The 21,517-nt window shown below is 45.9% G+C and overlaps 1 protein-coding gene across 1 annotated transcript; it reads right to left on the bottom strand.

Annotated features, from left to right (window-relative positions):
* Positions 1-57: 57 nt before the first annotated feature.
* Positions 58-21,451, bottom strand: LOC142013717 (betaine--homocysteine S-methyltransferase 1). The gene is made up of 8 exons (XM_074995460.1): positions 21,226-21,451; positions 19,828-19,960; positions 13,575-13,693; positions 6,351-6,542; positions 4,312-4,459; positions 3,426-3,608; positions 1,759-1,987; positions 58-422 (listed from the first exon to the last, which is right to left on the bottom strand). Exons 1-8 carry the CDS (start codon positions 21,268-21,270, stop codon positions 233-235), a joined length of 1,239 nt encoding a protein of 412 aa, XP_074851561.1. The 5' UTR covers positions 21,271-21,451; the 3' UTR covers positions 58-232.
* Between the last annotated feature and the right edge of the window lie 66 nt (positions 21,452-21,517).

The raw sequence follows: 21,517 nt of genomic DNA, 5'->3' as shown, positions 1-21,517 counted from the left end.
CTTAATTATTAATACATCAGACATGTATACCTTGTGCTAAATTAATTTCTAAAGTGGTCTTATAGAAATGTGTTTTATTCTGAAGGTTTGATATCTCATTTGCAATCAAATTCTGTCTGCATTCAGCTCCTTCCATTACATGTGAACTGATACATAGACATTTTTCTTCACAAGTTCTTTCATGTTACACAAGCACATTTGGAAGTTCTCCATATGTATTTCAGGCTAATACTTAAGCTCCTATATTGGATTTGATCTGTTTCTCAAAGACCTCTTTCAGCTGTTGTTCAGTTGTTGCTTCCTTCTGCTGCATCAGCTCTGCAGCTCCTTTGGTCACTCCCCAGTTATCTGGCTTTGCCATAGATGGACAGTATGGCCTGCCTGAAGCAGGCAACAGATTCTCCCAATACTCTTTTCTTGCCCTATATAAAGAAAAATATTTTAATATTTTAATGAATGGGGCTGAGGACATAATGCAGTCTCAAGTGTTTTAATAACAGAACATCAAACCTGTAGAGCAAAAACTGTTGAAGAATTTAACTCATTTGCATAGATTTTTAGATCAGTGTGAGGCTCTGAATACATGAAAAGATTTATTAAAATGTGCAGATATTGGCTGTGTTTATTAAAGCATCTTCTATTCTTTTAAAGCAACATTTTAAGCTACTCACCAAATAGGTGTTGTTTCCAAGGCAGTCAAAATTAATTATGTATCTTTAAAAACCTGCTAGAACTGCTTTTATGTTAATCTAAACCAAAACATATTTTCTTCATTTTAAGGGATCTATCCAGTTATATGTTCTCAAAACCAATACAGAAGCATTGAATTGGACTGAATGGGAGAGTACAAATGTCAAGACCAATCTTTACTAGTGAAGACTCATAAATTATAGGGTTGCTACCTCTTCCCAACCAGATATCATTGCTGCAAATGGCATGTGGGTTGGAGGAGTTGGCAATCCTAATGAGGTTACTGAAGTGATAAGAATTAAATTCTTATAAACATATTACAAGGCAGTCATTTAAGTTTGTAAAAATATGACTGTGAAGAGCATGTAGCCATCATTGAGGTAATATGGGACTAGCACCCCCTTCCATTTGTACTGGTGGAAAGGACGAAGAAATAGAAGAGCAGCACATACATTCATTAAGTTTTTCCATGATGGAGTTTGTATGGTGCCTTAGAGTAGTTGTACTAGAAGATGCATTATGATCCACATTTCATCCCAATGACCACATTTTGTTTTAGCCTGCAGATGGCTAGAAGAGGTTCTTTGGTTTTAACCAATAGCTATCAACTAATTAATCTGACCTTATGCCAGCAGACTAGGGCTTCCTGAGGTCTCCAACAATGTTTCCCTGCAAATACTATACAAAATGGACATTTTTTATAAAGCCATCCATCTCCTAATAATATATGTCTAAGTGTTGAAAGAAACTGACCACAACTCACTTTAATTCAGTGAGAGTTTTTGGACTATCAGGTTCATGACCCATTAGGATCAGGCTCTTATACAAAGCATGGTTTACATGACCTGGGGTGAAATCCTAATTCCACTGACTATAGTGGGGGCCAGGATTTCACCTCAAGATATTAGACTTTAGCTGTTAAAGATATGCTAAGTCGCATACATGTTCTGAGTTTCTTTGAAAGCTCCATAATCATCAAGTCAGGTCACTGTATGAGAACACAGCCTACTGTATATGGAGCATCGTTAATGTGCCATTTGTGCTAAGTACTATAGTTAATATACATACCTTGCTCTGACCCAGGGTTTGGTATGCATGCTCAAACCACCACCCCAGCTACCATGTTTCTCAGAAGCCACTGGCAAAAATCCTCTTTCAGGGGCCAGCTCCTCAGCTATTGCTCTGATGTGATAAGGCTCAAATCCACAGCAGCCTCCAATGTAACGAATCCCTAGGTTATAGGCCTCTCGTGCATATTTTTGAACATCCCATCTGGTGACAATTCTTGGCTCCAGAGCTGTAATGATATGCACCAGCTTTAATTGCAATAATACTTAGTTTTAGCATACATTTAGTAACTCTGCTTAACACTGAGCTAAAGTCAGTTTTGCAAAGGGGTAAAGTACAGTGTCACAGCCCTGATACGCATATTGCAGTAAAGATTTAAACACTGTTAGTCGGGCTTGATGCTACTGATACAATATTTCATTACATTTTAGCTTTTAGATTTTGCAGTGCTCTTCTGCTGCACACTTGCCAAAAGGTGCCTTGTTCCAGACAGATACAGACTGCTAAACTCTAATCTGACAAAGTCCTAAAATCAATTGCCAACTATTGGGATGTTAGTTAAGTGTGAATCAGAGAGGACGCACTTAAAATATAGGCTTTATTCGTATTTTGTTCATTTCGTATTGATCTTCACTGAAAAAGATGCCAATAGCACTTAAAATAATATAAATTATTAACTATTTTTTTAATGTATGTGGAGTATTAGTATTTCAGTGCTATAAGGAACTCAGTGTTAAACCCCACACTTCAAAAAAATATCAACAAGTGACCATTTTCTGCCTGAGGAAACAGATGTCATTACTTTAATCTACTATATCACAATGCTATCAGCTCATCTGCAACTGAGTGAAACACACCAACAAGTTGTTGAACATCTCAATCTCCTCTGTGAGTATGGGTAGAGAAAAGCAGATGTTGCCAGCTGCTCCATCAGAAAACTGACCTAATAGGATTTCAGTTCCACCTCCCACATGGCAGACCGCTTCTATCCTATCTCTGTCCCTTCTCTTGCTGCCTGAGTCCAAGTGATGACAGCTATACTTTCCCCTTGCCAAACCATAAATTACTTGCAGGGGATCAAAAGTACTGGACTGAACCAATGCAGCACAGCCTCTTACCCTGCAGCTAGCATTCTTTGCAGGTGACTTAGAGGGGTAAATTCTCTTTTCTCTGAGCCACTTTCCTTCTTGTTGTGAAGATGGTGAGCAGAGTAATGAAGCTGTTGGGTTGAGAAGAGAGACTTTGGGGAAGTGGGAGAGAGATATGAGAAGAAGAAAGAACCAACAAAGTGAACAGAAAAATGGAGGAGGGCAGAGGGAAGAAGAGGCAGGAAATCCAGGAGGGGATGAGACTTGAAGAAATGACTATAGCTAAGACTAAAGGAGCAAATCCTTCCAGTTCCAAGAGGGCCTCTTGAATTATTGGGGTGCTGCTGCATGAAAATGTGGGGCTGGTTTTCAGGAGGCTGCACAGGGTGCATGAACCTCTACTAGAGCCAACAGTTCTGTGATCCTAAGATTCATTTTGGTTAATATTAATTGCTCTTGACTTTCCTGAATTTGAAATTCTGCAAAGTAGTACATGGATTGAGGTCACTGCAGACATTGGTGCCACTGCAGCTTTGTCTTTGCTGAAAATCACAAATTTTAAAATGGTGTCAATCTTACCAAAAGGAAATTCTGGTAGATCAATAAATCCCTGCTTCCCACAGTCTGGAGTATGGAAAGCAAGTGGCTGGGACATCAGGTGTGCTTTCAATTTAGCAGCCTGCAAGCCCTCTTTCATGAGCTTTACAGTTCTCAGGCAAGTCTCTGGGTCAAAATGGCAGTTCACACCAACAACAGAAGCACCTGTGAAGAAGGAAAGTTTTCAGTTACACTGCTTCCCAGGAACTAAGCAATGGCTTCATAGCAATTTTAGTTCTTAGCCAGAGTGGTCTGGAAGCAAAGCATTCAATCTCTGCACTGCTAGTGCAACCACAAGCCTATCAGAGGAAAAATCAAGTGGGAAGACAGATGCTAGACACGATCTTTTAAAATCTTGTATCATTCCCCTTTCCCACTCCAATTCTTTAGAGGCAAATCTGTATCTTTTCTGAATGTTACCCATACTGCATTAATTCCCCTCATTGCCTGCATTTCCCTCCAACTTGTACCATCACCAATGTTTACACATGTCCCAGTCTGTTTTCCAGCACCAACACGTGGCTTTACCCAACATTGTGTCTTCTGTGGGCTGCTAAAGCTGTCCCAAGAGCAATCAGAGCAGTCTTATGACTGCTCAATGTTATGCCAGTTGCTTATGCCCCAACCATCTGCTCTGCCGGGCAAGGATTATCGAGGCAAAGAGACTACCTGGTTATTTCCCCTTTTGTGCAAAATGAATCTTGAGATGTAGAGATACTAAGGAGAGAGAGTGAACTTGGTTATATTAATCGTAACCATCAATCTACCTACCTGAAATGTATTATGTTCTCTGTGTAGGTACCTCAATCCATCTCATACTCCTAAAATATATATTTTAAGAAGTGTATATAGGGAGGAAGTTTCTTACCAGCCTTTACCAGTCGGACAGCACATTCTCCAGGTGGTACACCATGCAAGTCTCCCTCCGGACCAATGCACATGGTAGCTGCAACTGGTTTTCCAGATTCTTGTAAGGTTTCAACAGCCCACACAGCTTCTTCAACATGTTCAAAATACTGAAAGAAAGTACATCTAATTTATTTTCTTCTGCATTCTACACTTGGCCAAAATTTCAAAAGGGCCATGCTAATGGCCAAATCGGAGAATACTAATGAGGTGCTGAAATGAATATTCGGTGCCTCATTAGCATGCTGCCAGCTGCAGCACTTCAAAAGTGTCACATTTCGATCACGCACAGCTTGTCTAAACAGGGCCTTTTCAAAAGGACCCCACAAACGTTGAAATCCCCTTGTTCCTATTTTCGAAGTACTGTGGCCAGCAGCATGCTAATGAGGCACTGAATATTCATTTCAGCGCCTCATTCATATTCTCTGATTTGGCCATTAGCATGGCCCTTTTGAAATTTTGGCCAAGCGTAGACATGGCCTAAGTGGCATACACTACTTAATCTCTGCCCCTCCCACCCAGACAGATTTTAGGGCTTGAGTTTTCTTTCAGGCTATGTCTAGACTGCAGGGAACTTGCAATTTGCATCTCTTTTGCTGACAGTTCTGTTAGGAGAGGCTTTTCTGATATTTGGCCCATCCACATAGGGCCAAATGTCAAAAAATACCCCTTTGTCAGGAAATCCCCCCCTGCCATGAAGTTTACAGGGATGTTGACAGAATGCTTCTGATGTAGCGGACCTCTTTTGAGAGATGTGCAGTCTGAACGTGTGCTCTGTCAACAAAACTTCTGTCAAAAGTTTTGTTGGCAGGAACCTGCAGTCTAGACATAGCTATTGACTCCAATAGTTATGCCTGACTTACACTGCTATAAAAATAGAATCAGACCCCCAGATTCCATTCCTAGGGTTTGGATTATGTTTGTACAATTGGTTCACTGTAATTGGCTTCACATAGCACCTCAGAGAAAGAACTATGCCTCTGAGGCACAATTCCCTCTCTATCCCCACTTGATCCAAGTGGACGGTATTTGGAAATTGTTAACTACAGAAGCAGATTATTAATGCTCCCATGTGACCAGCTCTGCTGTTCTCTGCCCATTCCTTGTATCCATTCACTCCTACATTCTTGCGTGGCCTATGTTTATTCTTCTAAACGGGCAACTGAAGTGTGGGGAAACTACACTGGAGCAGAAATAGGAAGAAAGCGTTATGCTTCCTTATGCTGGAGTGTCTGGCCACAATCCGGCTCTGAATAATCCCAAAGATTTCAGTTTTACAAGGAATAGTCAGAACTCTCATCAGCATAATTTGGAGTATTATAGGCTAAATACTGATAGACATTTTCCATTTCAACTAGGTCAACAGGAATGGGAAGTGCTGGATTTAGCTACAAATGAAGACAAAGGGCTCTACTCTCTATTCTGCCTTGTTCTATGGCCTTATTACACCAGTCTGTCCAAATAAATGAGTTGTTAAGGCAGCAGACATGCCCAGCAGGGAATGCTGGTGGCACAGGGTCTTCCACAGACAGTTCCACATCATCCCTTCACAGATGTGCTGGAATGTGTCAGGAGACTGGGACAATGCTTGAAGCACTGCTGCATCCAGCTGTTCAAGGGTCATGAGTAGCAGAGTGCACATTAGAACAGTCTTAATTAAGGTTACTCTAATTTAGGATGGTGCTGAAGAAGGCACCCAAAGTATAGAGAGGTGCAAAAGTAGGGTAATGCCCCAGCATGCCCCACGTTCATGCCTGCGCAGAGTTTTGGGCAGAGTCTCAGTTGAATTCTACACTGCAATGTCTGCCTGTTTTGCATTTCAAAAATATAACTGCTACTATTTACATATTGAGTGAGTGCAGCAGCAAATTGTAAAAGGAGGCATTAACATATGTCTGAATCCCCCCCAAAACTAACTAGAGACTTAAATTCTAAGGAAAGCTGACCAGCTTGTAAACTGCATCAACTGAAAGCACATGGTTTCTTTACTATTTGATTTACCTCTGCAATTAAGAAGTCCACATTCTTTTTGGAAAAGACATCTAACTGCTTTCGAAACACTGCTTTAACCTGAGCTTCATCCTTGCCACTCAGGTATGATGGTGTCTGACTGACTCCTCCAGCTACCAAAGCATCTCCTTCTTTAGCCACTTCCTTTGCAATGTCACAAGCAGCTTCATTCACAGTCTGACTCTGAAACAGGGTAACAGTTTACATCAATACTGACTTATTACAGAGATGACTGCATTTCAGAAGAAAAAGGAGTCCTAGGAACCACAATGACTTTCATGTTTAAATTTTCAAATTAGTTTTAGAAATAGACTTTGCTTCACTGAAACATTTTAAGTACCAAGTAATGTCACACCATCTGAAAGTTGTCATAATATGAAGACATTAAGGCTGTGTCTACAATAGTACACTATGGCCAGGTCTACACGAGCCCCAAACTTCGAAATGGCCATTTCGAAGTTTACTAATGAAGCACTGAAATGCATATCCAGCACTTCATTAGCATGCGGGCGGCCGCGGCACTTTGAAATTGACGCGGCTTGCTGCCGCGCGTCTCATCCCCATGGGGCTCCTTTTCGAAACGACCCCGCCTACTTCGAAGTCCCCTTATGCCCATCAGCTCATGGGAATAAGGGGACTTCGAAGTAGGCGGGGTCCTTTCGAAAAGGAGCCCCATGGGGATGAGACGCACGGCGGCGAGGCGCGTCAATTTCGAAGTGCCGCGGCCGCCCGCATGCTAATAAAGCGCTGAATATGCATTTCAGCGCTTCATTAGTAAACTTCGAAATGGCCATTTGCGTGGCCATTTCGAAGTTTGGGGCTCGTGTAGACGTAGCCTATGTCGAAGTAGCCTATTTTGAAGTAACAACATCGAAATAGGCTACTTCGACGCGTATCGTCCACACATCCTGCGGTGCTGGTGCTATCGATGTTCAACATTGAAGTAGCGATGGGGAACATCGAAAGGAGCCGCCCTGGAAGGAAATGCGGAACATCCACACACACAAGCACTCCCCATCGAATAAGGGGCCAGGAAAGCCCTCAGATGGAGTCACAGGCTGGACTAGCCCTTCCAGGGCAACAGCAAGCCGCTCCTTTAAAGGGTCCCTCCCAGACACACCCGGCCTGCACAGCATGAGGTCTGCAGAGCGCTAGCCACACTCTCGCAGACGGACGCATAGCAGCTACAGACCCCCCACCAGCAGCAGCAGCAGCAGCAGCAGCGGTAAAACCTGGAAGCCTTCCAGGCTGTCACCCAGGGAGCAAGCGCCCTGCTAGGTGCTGCACAGGAGGCCGCCCAGAAGCTCCTGGCAGATAGGCCCTCCCCAGGGGCAGACGGGGACCCCCCCACAACCACCAGGATCCCCATTCCTCCCCTGCCGGGTGCTCTGCCACCTCTGGAACTACCCTACCAGCTCCGAGTGGTGGGAGCAGCTGGTCGTGGGGGGAGTGGGACAACGACATGTGGCTGTGGAACTTCCGCATGCGTCCGCAGACCTTCCTCGAGTTCTGCCAGTGGCCCACCCCTACACTGAGGCACCAGGACACCCAGATGCAGCGTGCCCTTCCCGTCAAGAAGAGGGTCACAATAGCTGTCTGGAAGCTGGCCACTCCAGACAGCTACCACTCTGTGGAACACCAGTTTGGTGTAGGAAAGTCCACAGTTGGGGCTGTCGTCATGGAGGTAAGGAGGCCTGGGTATGCACCCACTGGGGGAGGGGGGGCCCAGGTGTGGGGCTGGGGAGGAAGGGGATGGGGGGGTGCCTGGGGAGGTGCCCGGGAGGAGGTCCAGGGGGAGGGGCCTGGGGCACCCTGCACACCCTCATGGGTGCTCGTGTCCTCTCCCCACAGGTGGTCCGTGTGCTTAGTGCCATGCTGCTCCAGAGGGTTGTCCAAGTCGGGGACCTGGACGCAGCCATAGCCAAATTTGCTGCCATGGGTTTCCCAAAGTGCTTCGGGGCCCTAGATGGGACCCACATCCCCCTTCACGCCCTGGACCATAGTGGGGGAAGATCCATCAACCGGAGGAGCTACCACTCTGTGGTCCTGCAGGCCATGGTGGACAGCTGAGGCTGCTTCCAGGATGTCTACATGGACTGGCCCAGCTGCACACATGACACTCATGTCTTCCGGAACTCGGGCCCGTGCTGCCGGCTGGAGGCGGGGACCTACATCCCCCAGAGGGAGATCCCTCTTGGGGACACCACCATGCCCCTCTGCCTTGTGGCGGATGCAGCCTACCTCCTCCAGCCCTGGCCCATGTGCCCGTACACTGGCCATCTCGCCGCCACGCAGCAGTGCTTCAACGCCTGAATGAACTACGCCCGCCAGGTGGTGGGAGAGGACCTTCGGCCACCTGAAGGGCCGGTGGCGGTGCCTCCTTGCCTGCCTGGACGTCGGCCTCCAGAACATCCCCCAGGTTGTGGGTGTGTGCTGCACGCTCCACAACATTGTTGAGAGCCGGGGGAGGCCTTCATCCAGGGGTGGGCAGTCGACGCCAGCATGGGCTTCACCCAGCCGGCTGCCGCACCCAGTCACCAGGCCCACCGAGACGAGGTTAGGGTCCGTGAGGCCCTGTGGGCCCACTTTGATCAGGGAGACCCCGAGCACATCCCTGGCCTTCCCCAGAAGGCTTCCCGCACAATACTGCCACTGCCCGCACACTGCCCCCACCACCCACACAACATCCCCCCAACAAGCACATGCCTTAGGTTCTTTGGAAAATAAAACTGTGGATCATTAAATACTGCTAAAACTGTCTTATGTGCACAACAAGAACTGGAACCAATACACAAAGGGGGACAACTATATACAAATGGGAGGCCAGTGGATTACTTGGCTGTCAGCCCATCAATCTGGGGTGAGGGTAGAGGGGCACGACCCTTGGCGGGTATGGGTCATGCCCCCGCCACCCATCAGTGGCCGGCTGGGGGCCAGGAGGATCAGCAGGTATGGCTGGGATGCCTCCACCGGCTGGTCTTCAGCCTCAGTAGGCTCCCGTCCTGGGGGGCTGGTAGGAGGGGTAGCAGGTGGCGCAGGCAAGGCAGCTGGCAAGGCAGGGGGCATTGGGTGGAGCAGTGAGGAGGGTGGCAGGATGGGCAGCAGGAGGAGGGAGCTGGGCGACAGCCTCCCAGAGCGACCCAGCTATGTCCCGGAATATGCCCACAAATTCCTGCCACACTGCCTGGCACCAGGTGGACTCCTCCCTGTCGAAGCTGAGCCGCTCCTCAGCCACCTCCGCCTGCCGCCAGAGAGCTGCCAAGAGCTCAGAGTCCACGGGGGCCATCTCGTGGGTCCAGTGGTGGTGTGCCCATCCTGCTGGCCTTGGTGGTGTCTGACCTCTGGTGGGCTCTCAGGGACCACGGACGGTACCTGGCTGCCTGGGGCCTCAGACAGTGCAGCTGCGGAGAGGGAGAGGAAGGTTGTTAGTACTGTGCCCTAGCCCATGCCCCGCGTCCCCCCTTGGGTGCTGGGTCTCCATCTGCTGCCGGTGGTTGTGGTGTCCCTGTTGGGTGGCCCCACTGCATGGTCTCCGGGGTTAGGGCACAGTGCTGTCCATGGGTGTGGGTGCTGACAGGCGCTGATGGCCATGCTGCCATCCTGGGACTGTGCTGTGGCTGGGCAGTTGTGGGTCAGGGTCCGCTGGGGGTGTGTGGGGCCCCCAGTCATGTCTGGTGCCCCTCCCCCAACCTGGCTGTGTGCGCCCTGCGGGGTACATACCTGACTGTCCACTGCCACAGTCAGGGGAACCCCAGTGGGCAGATGCCTGGGTGGTGCTCCAGGAGGGAAGGTCTATGAGGAGCTCCCCCTCCTCACTGCTGGACCCCTCCTCCGCCGTCCCTAGGGGTGGCTCCTCGGGTGGGCCCCAGGGTGCAGGGCTGGCCTCTGGGCCATGGGGCTGGCCTCCGGACCATACTCCAGCTCCGAGGCCTTCTGGGACTCCTCGGTTGCAGTGTCCAATGTGGCCTGGGGGAAAGAGGTGTCCAGGGGCCCAGGATGGCCCTGAGCTCCCTGTAATAAGGGCAAGTGGTGGGGGCGGCCCCAGACTGGCTGGCGGAGTCCTGGGCATGGGTGTAACTCTGCTGCAACTCCTTTACCTTGCTACAGACATGATATGGAGTGCGGGCAGTGTGACCCCGGGCGGCCAGACCCTTGGCCAGTCAGGCAAATGCTTCTGCATTCTGCTGCTTGCTCCCCATCATGTGGAGCACCTCTTCCTCACGCCAGCAGGTCTTGGAGCTCGGCCTCCGACCAGGAGGGGCCCCACTGCTTTTTGGCCCCCTGTTTGGCTGCGGGGGTCCCTGGGTCCCCTTGGGGGGAGCCGTGGGGGTACTCGGGGGGTTGGCTGGATGCCATGGCTGAATTGGGATGTTCGAGGCCTCTGGAAAGTGTGCAGGGCTAGCATGTGTGTGCTGCTGCTTGCATGCTCTTAGCTTCCCAACACAGGAAATCCAGATACGTGGTGCTTTAAGGGCTGCTGCGCACAGCGATCGTAGAGCCCTGCAGGGGCTGGACAGCACATCTCAACCCCTCAGCTGATTGCCACCATGGAGGACCCCGCTATTTCAAAGTAGCAGGACACAGTCTACACACACCCTACTTTGACATTCAACGTCGAAGTAGGGCGCTATTCCCATCTTCAGATAGGAATAGCGATTTTGACATCTCGCCGCCTAACGCCAGTTTCAACATCGAAATAGTTCATGGCATGTGTAGACGCAATGCGTGCTATTTTGATGTTGTGCCAGCTACTTCGAAGTAGCCAGCTAGTGTAGACACACCTTAACTAGCTTAAATTCAGCAAGATGTTAGTAAAATAAAGGTAAACATATGTTAGATAATAGGGTACATAGTATCAACTATCTTATACTGACATAACATTATCATGAGCTGCCTCCTACAGTGGTGTCTAGGTATAATAATATTTTGCTTTTATTTATAATAGCATCTTGCATTTGCAAAATATTTTGCAAATATTTTTAATTACTCTCACAAACATATAACATTCATCACAAATATGTAACATTCATCAAAAGCTGCACTGTTCAAGAACCTCAAGTCTATCTGGTTTCTCTCACATCACCCTGGATCATTAAGAAGTCTGGTGGTTAATCTGTTGCACTGGGTACCTGATTGGTTGTTCATCAGTCATCACAGTATGGATATTTAAAAGGCTGGGAAGGGGGGTTTGTAAGTGAACTATGTATAAGAAGACAACATATTTCCAAGAGATTTTATTGTACTAAAATGTTTTGAACCCTCATAATGAAGCCAAAATTAAATGCAGTTAGTATGTATACAATGACTCTCCATCAAAATATTGTATATAACTGAATGCAAGTATGATGTTAGGCTGAGTATAAAAGTTTTAGCAGTCTAAGAGGGCGAGACCTGATGCAGTTGATGTAGTATAAAAGTAGAACTAAGTATGTCATTCTGGTGCGTGCAGTGGCTTGATTTATGAGACCCACGAATGCTGTATGGAGATCTAAGGCATGAGGGGAGGAATTTCTTGAGCAGAAAATGTGGCTGTCCTAGCAGGCAGAAAAATGACAGAAACCACAGTGGCAAACCCTCCAGTCCCAGAAGACTCTGGCAGAGCCCTGAGCTGGAGCCCATACCCACCCTTTTACTCTAAGGGCTCTCAATGTCCTGCTCTTCCTCTGTGTGGCACAATCACAGTACCTCTCCTATCTGAGCCTCTCATCACCTAAAGAGGGGGCAAGATTTATTATTCAAATCAGTATTTTGGAGCTCCTGGTTACTACTTTGTTATAGAGGATATGCTCTTAACACATATTTTAATTCTTATGTTATCCACTTATTTTCTCTGGGATTCTGCTTACGATTTCATGGACTGGCTTACTTCTCCAGATTCTGAAGGATTCCCTGCTATCACTGATCTTGCTGTTTGTGGATTCAGTCTAGCATACTTGTGACAAGGTGCACTGGGCCCTGAAGCCCCTTGCTGGAGACTCACAACCTTGTCATACCACATCCCAGTAACCATAGAGGAGCCTCCAAGGGAGGCTAAAGTGTCAGCCAGAGGAAGCAGCCAATCAGGAGCCAAGAAGGCCCTATACGAAGAGTTGCAGGACCAGAACCAGCTCAGTGTGATGGGGGTCCTCCGAGAGAGAGGACCTACAGACTGGCTGCTGGAGCTGAAGCAGCACCATGGAAAGCCCTGTCTGAAGACTTAGAGACTATGGAGCAGCTCCCAGTCCCTGCCCTGCCATGCTGAAATGGAACTCAGTTTAATTAATGTAACAGCTGGCAGGAGGGATCCAGCTGTTAAACCAATTGAGTCCCATTTCAGCGTGGCAGGGAAGGAACTGCCCATGCTGCAGGTGGGGGAAGGGACTAGGAGGGCTGCAGGGAGCCATGTGGAGGAGGCAGCAGCCCGTTGAAGGAGCAGTGGGGGGGCGGGCAGCAGCAGTGCTCATGTGAGGTATGTGGGGGGGTAGTTTGGGGCTGTGAGGGGTTTAAACTGCGGGGGGAGGAGAGCGTAGCGGAATCAAGATTTATTAAAAAAATTCCTGCAGGAGAACCTCCACCGGCCCCTACTGGTTTTTAATTGCCTTGGGTCACAAAGTTTTACTGAATTCTCAGAATGGATCACCATCTCGAAAAGGTTGGGAACCACTGCTACAGAATTATTGATAAGTGTTGGTGGCAGAGCTCCAGTCTGAGGGTGAGGGCTCTACCTCAAGAAGGGGAAGCCTTGGAGGCACCACTCCCTACTCAAGCAGGGAGTGAACTGTTGTTGGGACATTAATGAGGGCGGAGATGTCTCAGAGACTTTAGAACTGCATCAGTGCTGACGTGTATTTGTCTAAATGGGGGCACTCATGAGAGGGGAGAGATGCCCTGCTACTGGACCCTGTTACAGTACCTCGTTTAACATAACTCCAAATAAATTAAGCTCCCTAAGATGAATAAAAAAGGGACTCAGTAGTATTCCTTCTCCCTCATCTCACAAATACACCCATTTGGATTTTTTTCTCTTTGCCACTGTAAGCAAGAGATCCCTCCTACCACTTCAGGCTATATCATAAGGCTCTCCCCATTTGACTGGAAATATCATTTCCATGACCTTGAATATGGCTAAACTAAAATGTGACCATCTGTAAAAAAAGAAGCAATAATGCCCGTGGGCTCAAACAAGAGGCGTGTATCCATTTTCCCTAGATTACTATTGAAAAGTGATGTACTCACAGATATTTTCTCAGCTACGTAGTTGCCCCTATTTTCTAATTTATCTTCGCTGGCATAAAAAGTGAATGTCTGTAAAATATTTGATCCAGCTCTGAGGAATTCCCGATGAAGTTGACGAACTGCAAGGTGTTAAAAAAAACAAAGAAAGTTTGATATAGTTGCTATCATTTTAGCACCTGTTTGCAGAGTTACATGTTTATTGGGTCTTAGTTTATGATATAATATCAGAGGCTTTAAAATGCTTAACATTGTAAACAATCTAATTCATTAGCCAACTCTATACAAGCACTAGAAAATACAGTCTTCAAGGAGTACAGGCTTCCAGCTCCGATCTCGCACACATTGTAGTGACTAGAGTGTATCTATATACATAGACAAGTTTGATTCCACTCAGTAGAGGACAATGCTAAGCACACAAACCAGACCACTTATTAAAAAACAAAATCCTGCATTCACTCTGGAGATAACCCAGGAGGCTGCTTGAACAGAATACCGCCTATGCTAGCTACTACACAAGAATCAAGAACACAGCTTATTGCTCAACTTCAGAGTTCTGGAAATTCTTGGAAGCCTGCATCAAGGAGTAGTATTGAGTGTCAGTGTCACATACTTTGAGTAGAGACAGTCAAAACACTCCAAATGTGTTTAGCATTTGTTTTTAATTATAATTTTTAAAATAGGTCATTCATTGCAAACAAGGGGCTACTCCAGAATACTTACACCATCCTCTACTTTGTTTTCTGTTAGACACTTTCCATAAAGGATACAGCTGGTCAAAAAATTGAAGATACTTTTTATAATTTTTGTCTACGTTTAAATAATTTCTGGCTGGTTGTTCTTATGGAACCTGTTTCCATTGTGAGACACTGCAGCACACCCTCTTCTAGTACAGTAATACTCAGTGCCGCTATATTTCAATGCCTGTGTTTCACGATAAAATTCTGTTCCCCCTCTAAGTTGGTGGAATTCTTACTCTAAAACAGTTAACATATGCTACTGGGGTTCAAAACTCACTCCCTTCTGAGGTGTGTGTTAACTTTTTAAAAATAAAGTAACACAAAAATCAAGTCAAGTCTTCTCTGGGCCAGGGTGTTCCTAAAGCTTCTATCTTCTTATTGCTGAACTTCAGAATCTAGAGTATGTGCTGACCCACAGGAGCCTCTCTCATGTATTTTGTATGGTTCATTGGCCAATGAACAGTCAACAAGGCTGAAATAACATCTCTATGAAGGGTTCTAACTTCTGGTAAGGGTGTGGGTCTATAAAAGAGGGACTATGCACTCTCTTACAGCTCTTTAATAAAGCTTGACTTGTTTTACGGCCCTCTTTGTACAGCCTTCAAGTCCTCTTTGCTTATGATTGGGCATATGCAGTCGAGTGTATGGTTCGCAAAAGGCAAGGAGCTGATGATGCAGGTGAGCTAAAAAAAAAGTTTTGTTAACATGCAAACTCGATACATATCCCAAACAACCACTTAAGGCAGCATTTCCCGAAGTGTGGTCTGCTGCCCAGTACTGCTCTTTCCAAAAAATATACCAGTCCTTAGAAAATATACAAATTATCTTTACATACTATTATTATTGTGAATAAATAATACAGTGAAAATGTATTCAATTTTCATTTTTTGTGTGTTTATATTTTTGGGCTGCAAAAAAAAAAAAAAAAACTGAAAAAAACCGGGCCCCAACTATATAACGTTTGGGAAACCCTGACTTAAGGCTTTAGCAGAATCTTGAATTTTTCAATATTTAGAGAGGCAAGATGGCCTTATAATTAAGGCATTAGCCTGAAACTTAAGGATAGCTGGGTTTAATTCATCTTTTTTTTTTCTTTTTTTGGTAAAGACAAAAGGGACCATCATGATACCCAGTTCAGGGATTCTCAATCTTTTCCTTCTAAGCCCCCCACCCAAAAATACTCTTTAACAACTCCACAGCCTGCTTATTCCACAACTGTTTTTAGGCATATAAAAGCTAGGGCCAGCCCTAGGAGTTAGCAAACAGGACGGGTGCCCAGAGTCTCACTCCACAAGGAGCCCCATGAAGTTAAGTTACTCAGGCTTCAGCTTCAGCCCTGCATGGCAGGGCTCCAGACCATGTGCTAGTGCTTTGCTTTTCCCAATTTAACACTGGCTCTGCTTGGCAGATTCCCTGAAATCTGAACAGTGCCCCAGACTCCTGATTGAGAACCTCCTGCATAACCCTGTGCAACACATTTCACCTAGTAATTCCCAGCTGGGCCACAGATTTCCTGGCTAACTTCTGGCATGCCACGATCTCTCTGTAAATATTTATAAATTTTTCTAAAATTTGAGGTGGTTACTTCCTTTGCCTGTTTTATTTATTTAGACTAAACTCTTTATAGGCAATGACTGTCTCTTCCTATGTGTACGGTGCCTAGCAAAATAGGCTCCATTGTGGTTGGGACCTCTAGCAACAACTAGAATTTTATCAAATAATTTAAAAGAAGTTCTTTACAGTCATAGTTATGGCCACACCAAATTGATGGCTATGAAAAAATGTGTCATGGACCATGGAATTCGGTCTCCACACCTTGAAATCCAGTTGTGGATACGATTTTACCATATATTTTACAGATGTCATAGAAGAGACCAGCATTTCTCCAAACCTGGGGTCCTAACCCAAAAGGAAGTTGCAGGAAGATTGCAAGGTTATTTTAGGGCAGGGGTTCCTGCCTGCCTTACTTCTGCACTACCTTCAGAGACAGGTGACTGGAGAGCAGCCACTGCTGGCAAGGCACCCACCTCTGAAGGCAGAGCTGCCACCAAAGCAGCACAGAAATAACAATACCATTGCCGTACTACTCCACCCTTACTTTGCAATGCTGCCTTCAGATTTGGGCAGCTGCTCAGTGAGACCTGCAGCAAGGGCTGGGGGGGGTCATCCATCTCTGCAGGTTAGGTGCAAAGTAAGAGAGCAATACCATTACATGACATCCTTTTGTGCAGCTGCTGGTTGTGGTTCTGTGTTCAGAGCTGTGCTCCCAGCGAGAATCCATTGCTCTCCAGCTGCCTAGTGCTCCCACCAGGAGGAGGAGTGCAGAAGGGTAGCAGTACCGCACCCCTCTTACAATAACTTTGCAAGCCCTCCTTCCCCACCACATCTTCTTTTTAGGTCAGAACCCCAACACTTATAACTCCATGAAATTGCTGGTTTAAATAGCCAAAATCATGAAATTTATTATTTTAAAAAATCTTATGACTGTGAAATTGACCAAACTGGACAGTGAAATTGGTAGGGCCCTAGTCATGTTTGAAGTGCATTAGCTAAAGATTTGCTGTGTTTTTTAAAAAAATTAGTCATTATACAACTCATTCAAATCATTTTTCATTTCAACCTACCATGTGGACAAAATGAGTCTTTGTACATATCACCAAGCAATATTATTAGAGATTTTGCAAAGGTTTCAATACATTGATAGCATTTTAAGTTGCTTGCACACATCTCACTTCATAGCCAGTTAGGGGTCATTTCTGAACTCTCAGGCAATGTTCTCCCCTCTACCAAAAACACCCTTTCCCTCCTAGTCACCTGCCCTGCCAACATTCTCCTCTTCTTAGTCCTCATCTTCTTTCTCTTCCTAGGCTCCCATTTTCTTCCTCATTTCTTTTTCCTTCCCTGACTCTGTCCAGAATCTCCATCTCCTATCTGCTTTCCTTACAAAGCAGGAGGGATTTTATAGCTCTGTGTCAGCTCCCATACCAGCTGGCCCAGGCAGTTGCTTCCTCTATTTTCCACACCTACTATCTGCGTAACTTGACCATACAGGGTGCAGGAGTAAAAGCAGGCAATGCAGAAGAGGCACTACACTGAGGAAGAAATAGTCACACTTCATATTAAGGGAATGCATTTATAAATAGTATATAAAGGGTTAATAAATGTTATAGATATGAATAATAGGTTATAAGCACATTAATAGCAAGTGTCATAGATGGTTTTAAGCCCTGGTTATAAGTAACCCAGCGAACAACTATAACTGATTAACCATGTGTAAAAATATATTAACCAAAATGTATTTCAACACCATTTAAGCTATTTATACAGGTTCCCATAACACAAAATATGTCAGAAGTCAACCGAATCAGCAGCCGTTGTGGGGTCTCTAAGTATAGAGGAACTTGATATCTGCTAGTTGCCACTGAAGCATCATATGACAACAAGGAGTGGTCCTCATCTACGAGCAGGAATTTAGGTTCTCTTAAACTCCTGTGCCAGACAAATAGTCTAGCCCTGCCCAGTCATTTGTCATTATCCTACTACCGATAGACAATTCTGATAATTAGAATGGGACTCTAGATGTCAGATGAGATCAAAGACGTCTAGAGAAAGGCAGCACATTTTTTAAAGCCAAGACCTTCCTTTTAGATAAAATTTACCATCATAATTATAAATATAGTTACGTGCACTACCACTGGTCACCTCAAACAGGGAAATAAAACAGAACACTTTGACAGGGAAGTGCTCTGAAAATGTGGAGCCCATTTTTGCTCCTCTGTGTGCTCACACATCTGGGACATTTCTCTGGGCCATGTCCACTGAGTCCCTAGAGACCATCAAGGAGCAGTGGATGCTGTCCAGGTTTGTCTACTTGATGTCTCCTTCCAGCACCCTGTTTATGCCCCTGTAACTCTCATACCCATTCCTGTTTTATCATTTATTGTCCCCAACTTCATCTGAGCCCTGGGATTAGTGGAACCTCTCCCCTTAGTTTGCCCACTTCCCCAGAACTCCACAGGTACTTGCTCTCAGCACTGGCATAGGAACCTGCAGAAAGCCCAAATATAGACAGACATTGTGAGAAGGATCATATAGACATATTAGGCTTGTCTATGCTTATCCCCAACTTCAAAGGGGGCATGGTAATCAGGGCCACGGGAGATTACCAATGAAGTCCTACGGTGAATACGCAGCATTTCATTAGGCTAATTTTCCCCTGCAGCAACTTGGAAGCTTCAAACTTTGAAGTGCCAGCATGCGTGTAGCTGCAGGCATTTCGATGTGCCCACGTTACTTCTAAGTCCCTTTACTCCTCAAAATTCAAAGTTTGAAGCTTCCAAGTTGCCGCAGGGGAAAATTAGCCTAATGAAGTGCTGCATATTCACCGTAGCACTTCATTAGTAATCTCCCATGGTCCTGATTACCATGCCCCCTTCAAAGTTGGGGGCAAATGTAGACCCAGCCACAGAGACTCGAAGGCTGGAAGAATGAGGAGACAAATCTATAAAATAACTAATTTTATAAACAAGGCTATACTGATACTCTTCTCCTGCATTCAGTTTAAGGTTTCCACATTTAAAATGTATCAGAATAAATACTTTTCTAATTGCTGTAAACAGGTTTGTGGAACATATTGCCACAGGATGTTATAAGGATTAAATTTCTAGAAAAGACTGCATAGATAGATACATCTACATTATACTTATTTTGCTTCAGTTTTCAGTCCTCATGCTTTGAGGCAGAAGCTGATCTCTTTGATGGGTCAGGAAGAAATTCCTCCTCAGGGTAGAGAATTGCTCCATTAGGTGCATTTTGCAGTTACGCCATCCACTGAAATATGTTGCTTTGCCCATGGCCAGAGAGAATATATTTGGTCTGTTCCACTTAGGAATTTCTTATAGCCTATAATTTTTTTTCTTTATTTCACAGTGAAACAAATCTTACATGAAAAGATCTCTAAACCCTTACATTCATTATTAAAAGACTCTAAATTCTTACAGGTATTAAACAAACTATCAATGTTAAGGCAATACAAAACTTCTAAAATAACCCAATTATGGCAAAGTTGCACCAGTATCAAGCAAGCAGCTGTTTCAATACTTCTGTGAAAAAACCTGCTAAGAATTCTATCAAATAAAAGTGTCATTTGTTTATTGTAAAATTTTTGACTGTATATATTCTCCACATGATTGTAGTTTATAGAGACTGAGCCTCCCTAATCTGACACACTCTCATCCAGCAACATCCATAAGATGGCACAATTTTAGTTAGTCAGATAAGCAATTATCATGTGTGTGGCCAAGTTTCCTGTGGTCCCATGAAATATGTATACAGTGACCAGTCCTGGGTCTCCATGTTTTGTGCTTTTATTAAGCTGTAATTTGCCCCTAAATGTCTTCTAAGAGCCCAGTGAGCAGCGGAAGGGTTGGTAATGCTGCTAGACAATACTGACCACCTATGATCCAGCAAATTCTCTTGTTCGGATCACAGATGTTTAACCTGTAGTTAGGACTAACCTGCTTCTGGGTGTTCTACTGCAGCTTCTGGAGTCCAGGGTCCAGCTTTTACATAACCTCTCTTCTCAAGCGCTATCACAAATCCTCCATCTCCAATCACAATTTCTCCAGCATTTAGACGTTCTAGAATACCCTAAACGATACAGGAGGAAAAGTTCATTGACTGTGTGTACGGTAGTTGTGAAGGTTACACACTTCACAAGATGACATCGTCCTTTGTTTTAAAACACCCCACAAGGCATATCAAATATAAAATTATTTAAATTTATTTCTCGTAAGAACTCATTTCCTTACTCATTTGGTCAAGCCATTCATTCCAATATGAATGTTGCAGAAAGTCACATGAGAGAATAACTCATCAAATATCACGCAGTCCTGTGGCACCTGAAAGACTAACATTTACTTATTAGTTAATTTGTTAGTCTTCAAGGTGCCACAGGGCTGCTTGTTGTTTTTGAAACTACAGACTAACATGGCTACCTCTCTGAGTTGAATTTATCAAAATAATTCAATAGCTCAGTGGATACAATTATAGTCATGGAGTTATATTTTGTGAATTCTTCAATTTTTCATTATATCTACCTGTTTGTAGAAATATTTGTATATTTACCTTTTGATTTTAAATCAGAAGTTTATAGAATTTTTACAATGGATAAAGTCCCAGGCTAGTAGTTTTCAAACCGTGGTCCAAAGTCTCCTGGGGGGGTCTGCCAACTATATCTGAGATTTCCAAAGCAGTCCACACCCCATATGAAAATTTGTAGGGTCCTCAAATTATAAAAAGTTGAAGACCACTGTCCTAGGAGAAGCAGGACTCCAAATTCTGGCAAGTTACCGCCTTGTAACTTTCTCTTGGGGATGTGAAAAAATGCCTCCAGTGCCTCGAGTTACAGGAGGCAGACAAAGCTGGCACTATTCAGCGCTATAACTGCCTTTTTCACACTCTTGAGCGAGAAAGGGGCAGTGTAGATATGGTCAAAAAAGTGGCCTGGAGGGCTCCAGAAGAAGCAGGTGCAGCTAAGGGGCTGAGCTCCTCGCTGGCGGATTGTGGCGAAACTGCAGCGTTGGAACAGACCCGTAGCGGGGCACCATCCCCCGCTCTCGCTCGCGGCTGCTACTGCCAGGCCGGGGCGGGAAACTGAACCGTTGCGCAAAGCGTGACTCGGCCAACACCGCTCTGAGAACAGCCCCATGAGGCGCCGCTAGGCCGCTGCCACCGCCTTGCAGGCGCAGACCCGGGCGAGGCGGAGCGCGCCTTATTGCAGACAGCGCGGGAGGCTGAGGAGCAGCCGCACGAACAGGCGGCAGCTTCGACAGGCGTTGTCACGATTACAGCCGCCCCCCCCAGTGGCTCCAGGGCCCGTCCACACCGGCGCCAAGCCCGGCCGGGGCAGTTACCTTCTTGGCGGGCGGGCGGCTCTCTCCGGCAGGAGGCGCCTGCATCTTTCAGGGGCACTGGAACCGCGGCCCGGGGACTTAACTGCTGGCAGTGCGACGCCGCGCGACTCAGCGGCGGACAGAGCCCGGCGCGCCTCTTTATGGCCCCGGAGGGGAGGAGAAGAAAGGAGGGGCGGGGTCGGGGCCCAGGGCTGTTGGACGGGGATGCCCGTCCACCCGCCCCACCTCCCAGCTTCCCCTGGAAACACGTCCCCCTGGGCCGCTCTGCCCGGCGCTTCGGCCCCTCGTCCCC

The sequence above is a fragment of the Carettochelys insculpta genome, chromosome 5 (assembly GCF_033958435.1).
Source record: "Carettochelys insculpta isolate YL-2023 chromosome 5, ASM3395843v1, whole genome shotgun sequence".
NCBI classification, from domain to species: domain Eukaryota; kingdom Metazoa; phylum Chordata; order Testudines; family Carettochelyidae; genus Carettochelys; species Carettochelys insculpta.
This window is presented reverse-complemented; position numbering and strand designations above follow the sequence as displayed.

Excerpts from the sequence above, each read along its gene's own strand:
- LOC142013717 (XM_074995460.1), bottom strand. The coding sequence starts at position 21,270 with ATGCAGGCGCCTCCTGCCGGAGAGAGCCGCCCGCCCGCCAAGAAG. Across the intron at positions 4,460-6,350 it reads TGGACTTCTTAATTGCAGAG|TATTTTGAACATGTTGAAGA; the intron begins GTAAATCAAATA and ends ACTTTCTTTCAG. Across the intron at positions 423-1,758 it reads AAACCCTGGGTCAGAGCAAG|GGCAAGAAAAGAGTATTGGG; the intron begins GTATGTATATTA and ends TTCTTTATATAG.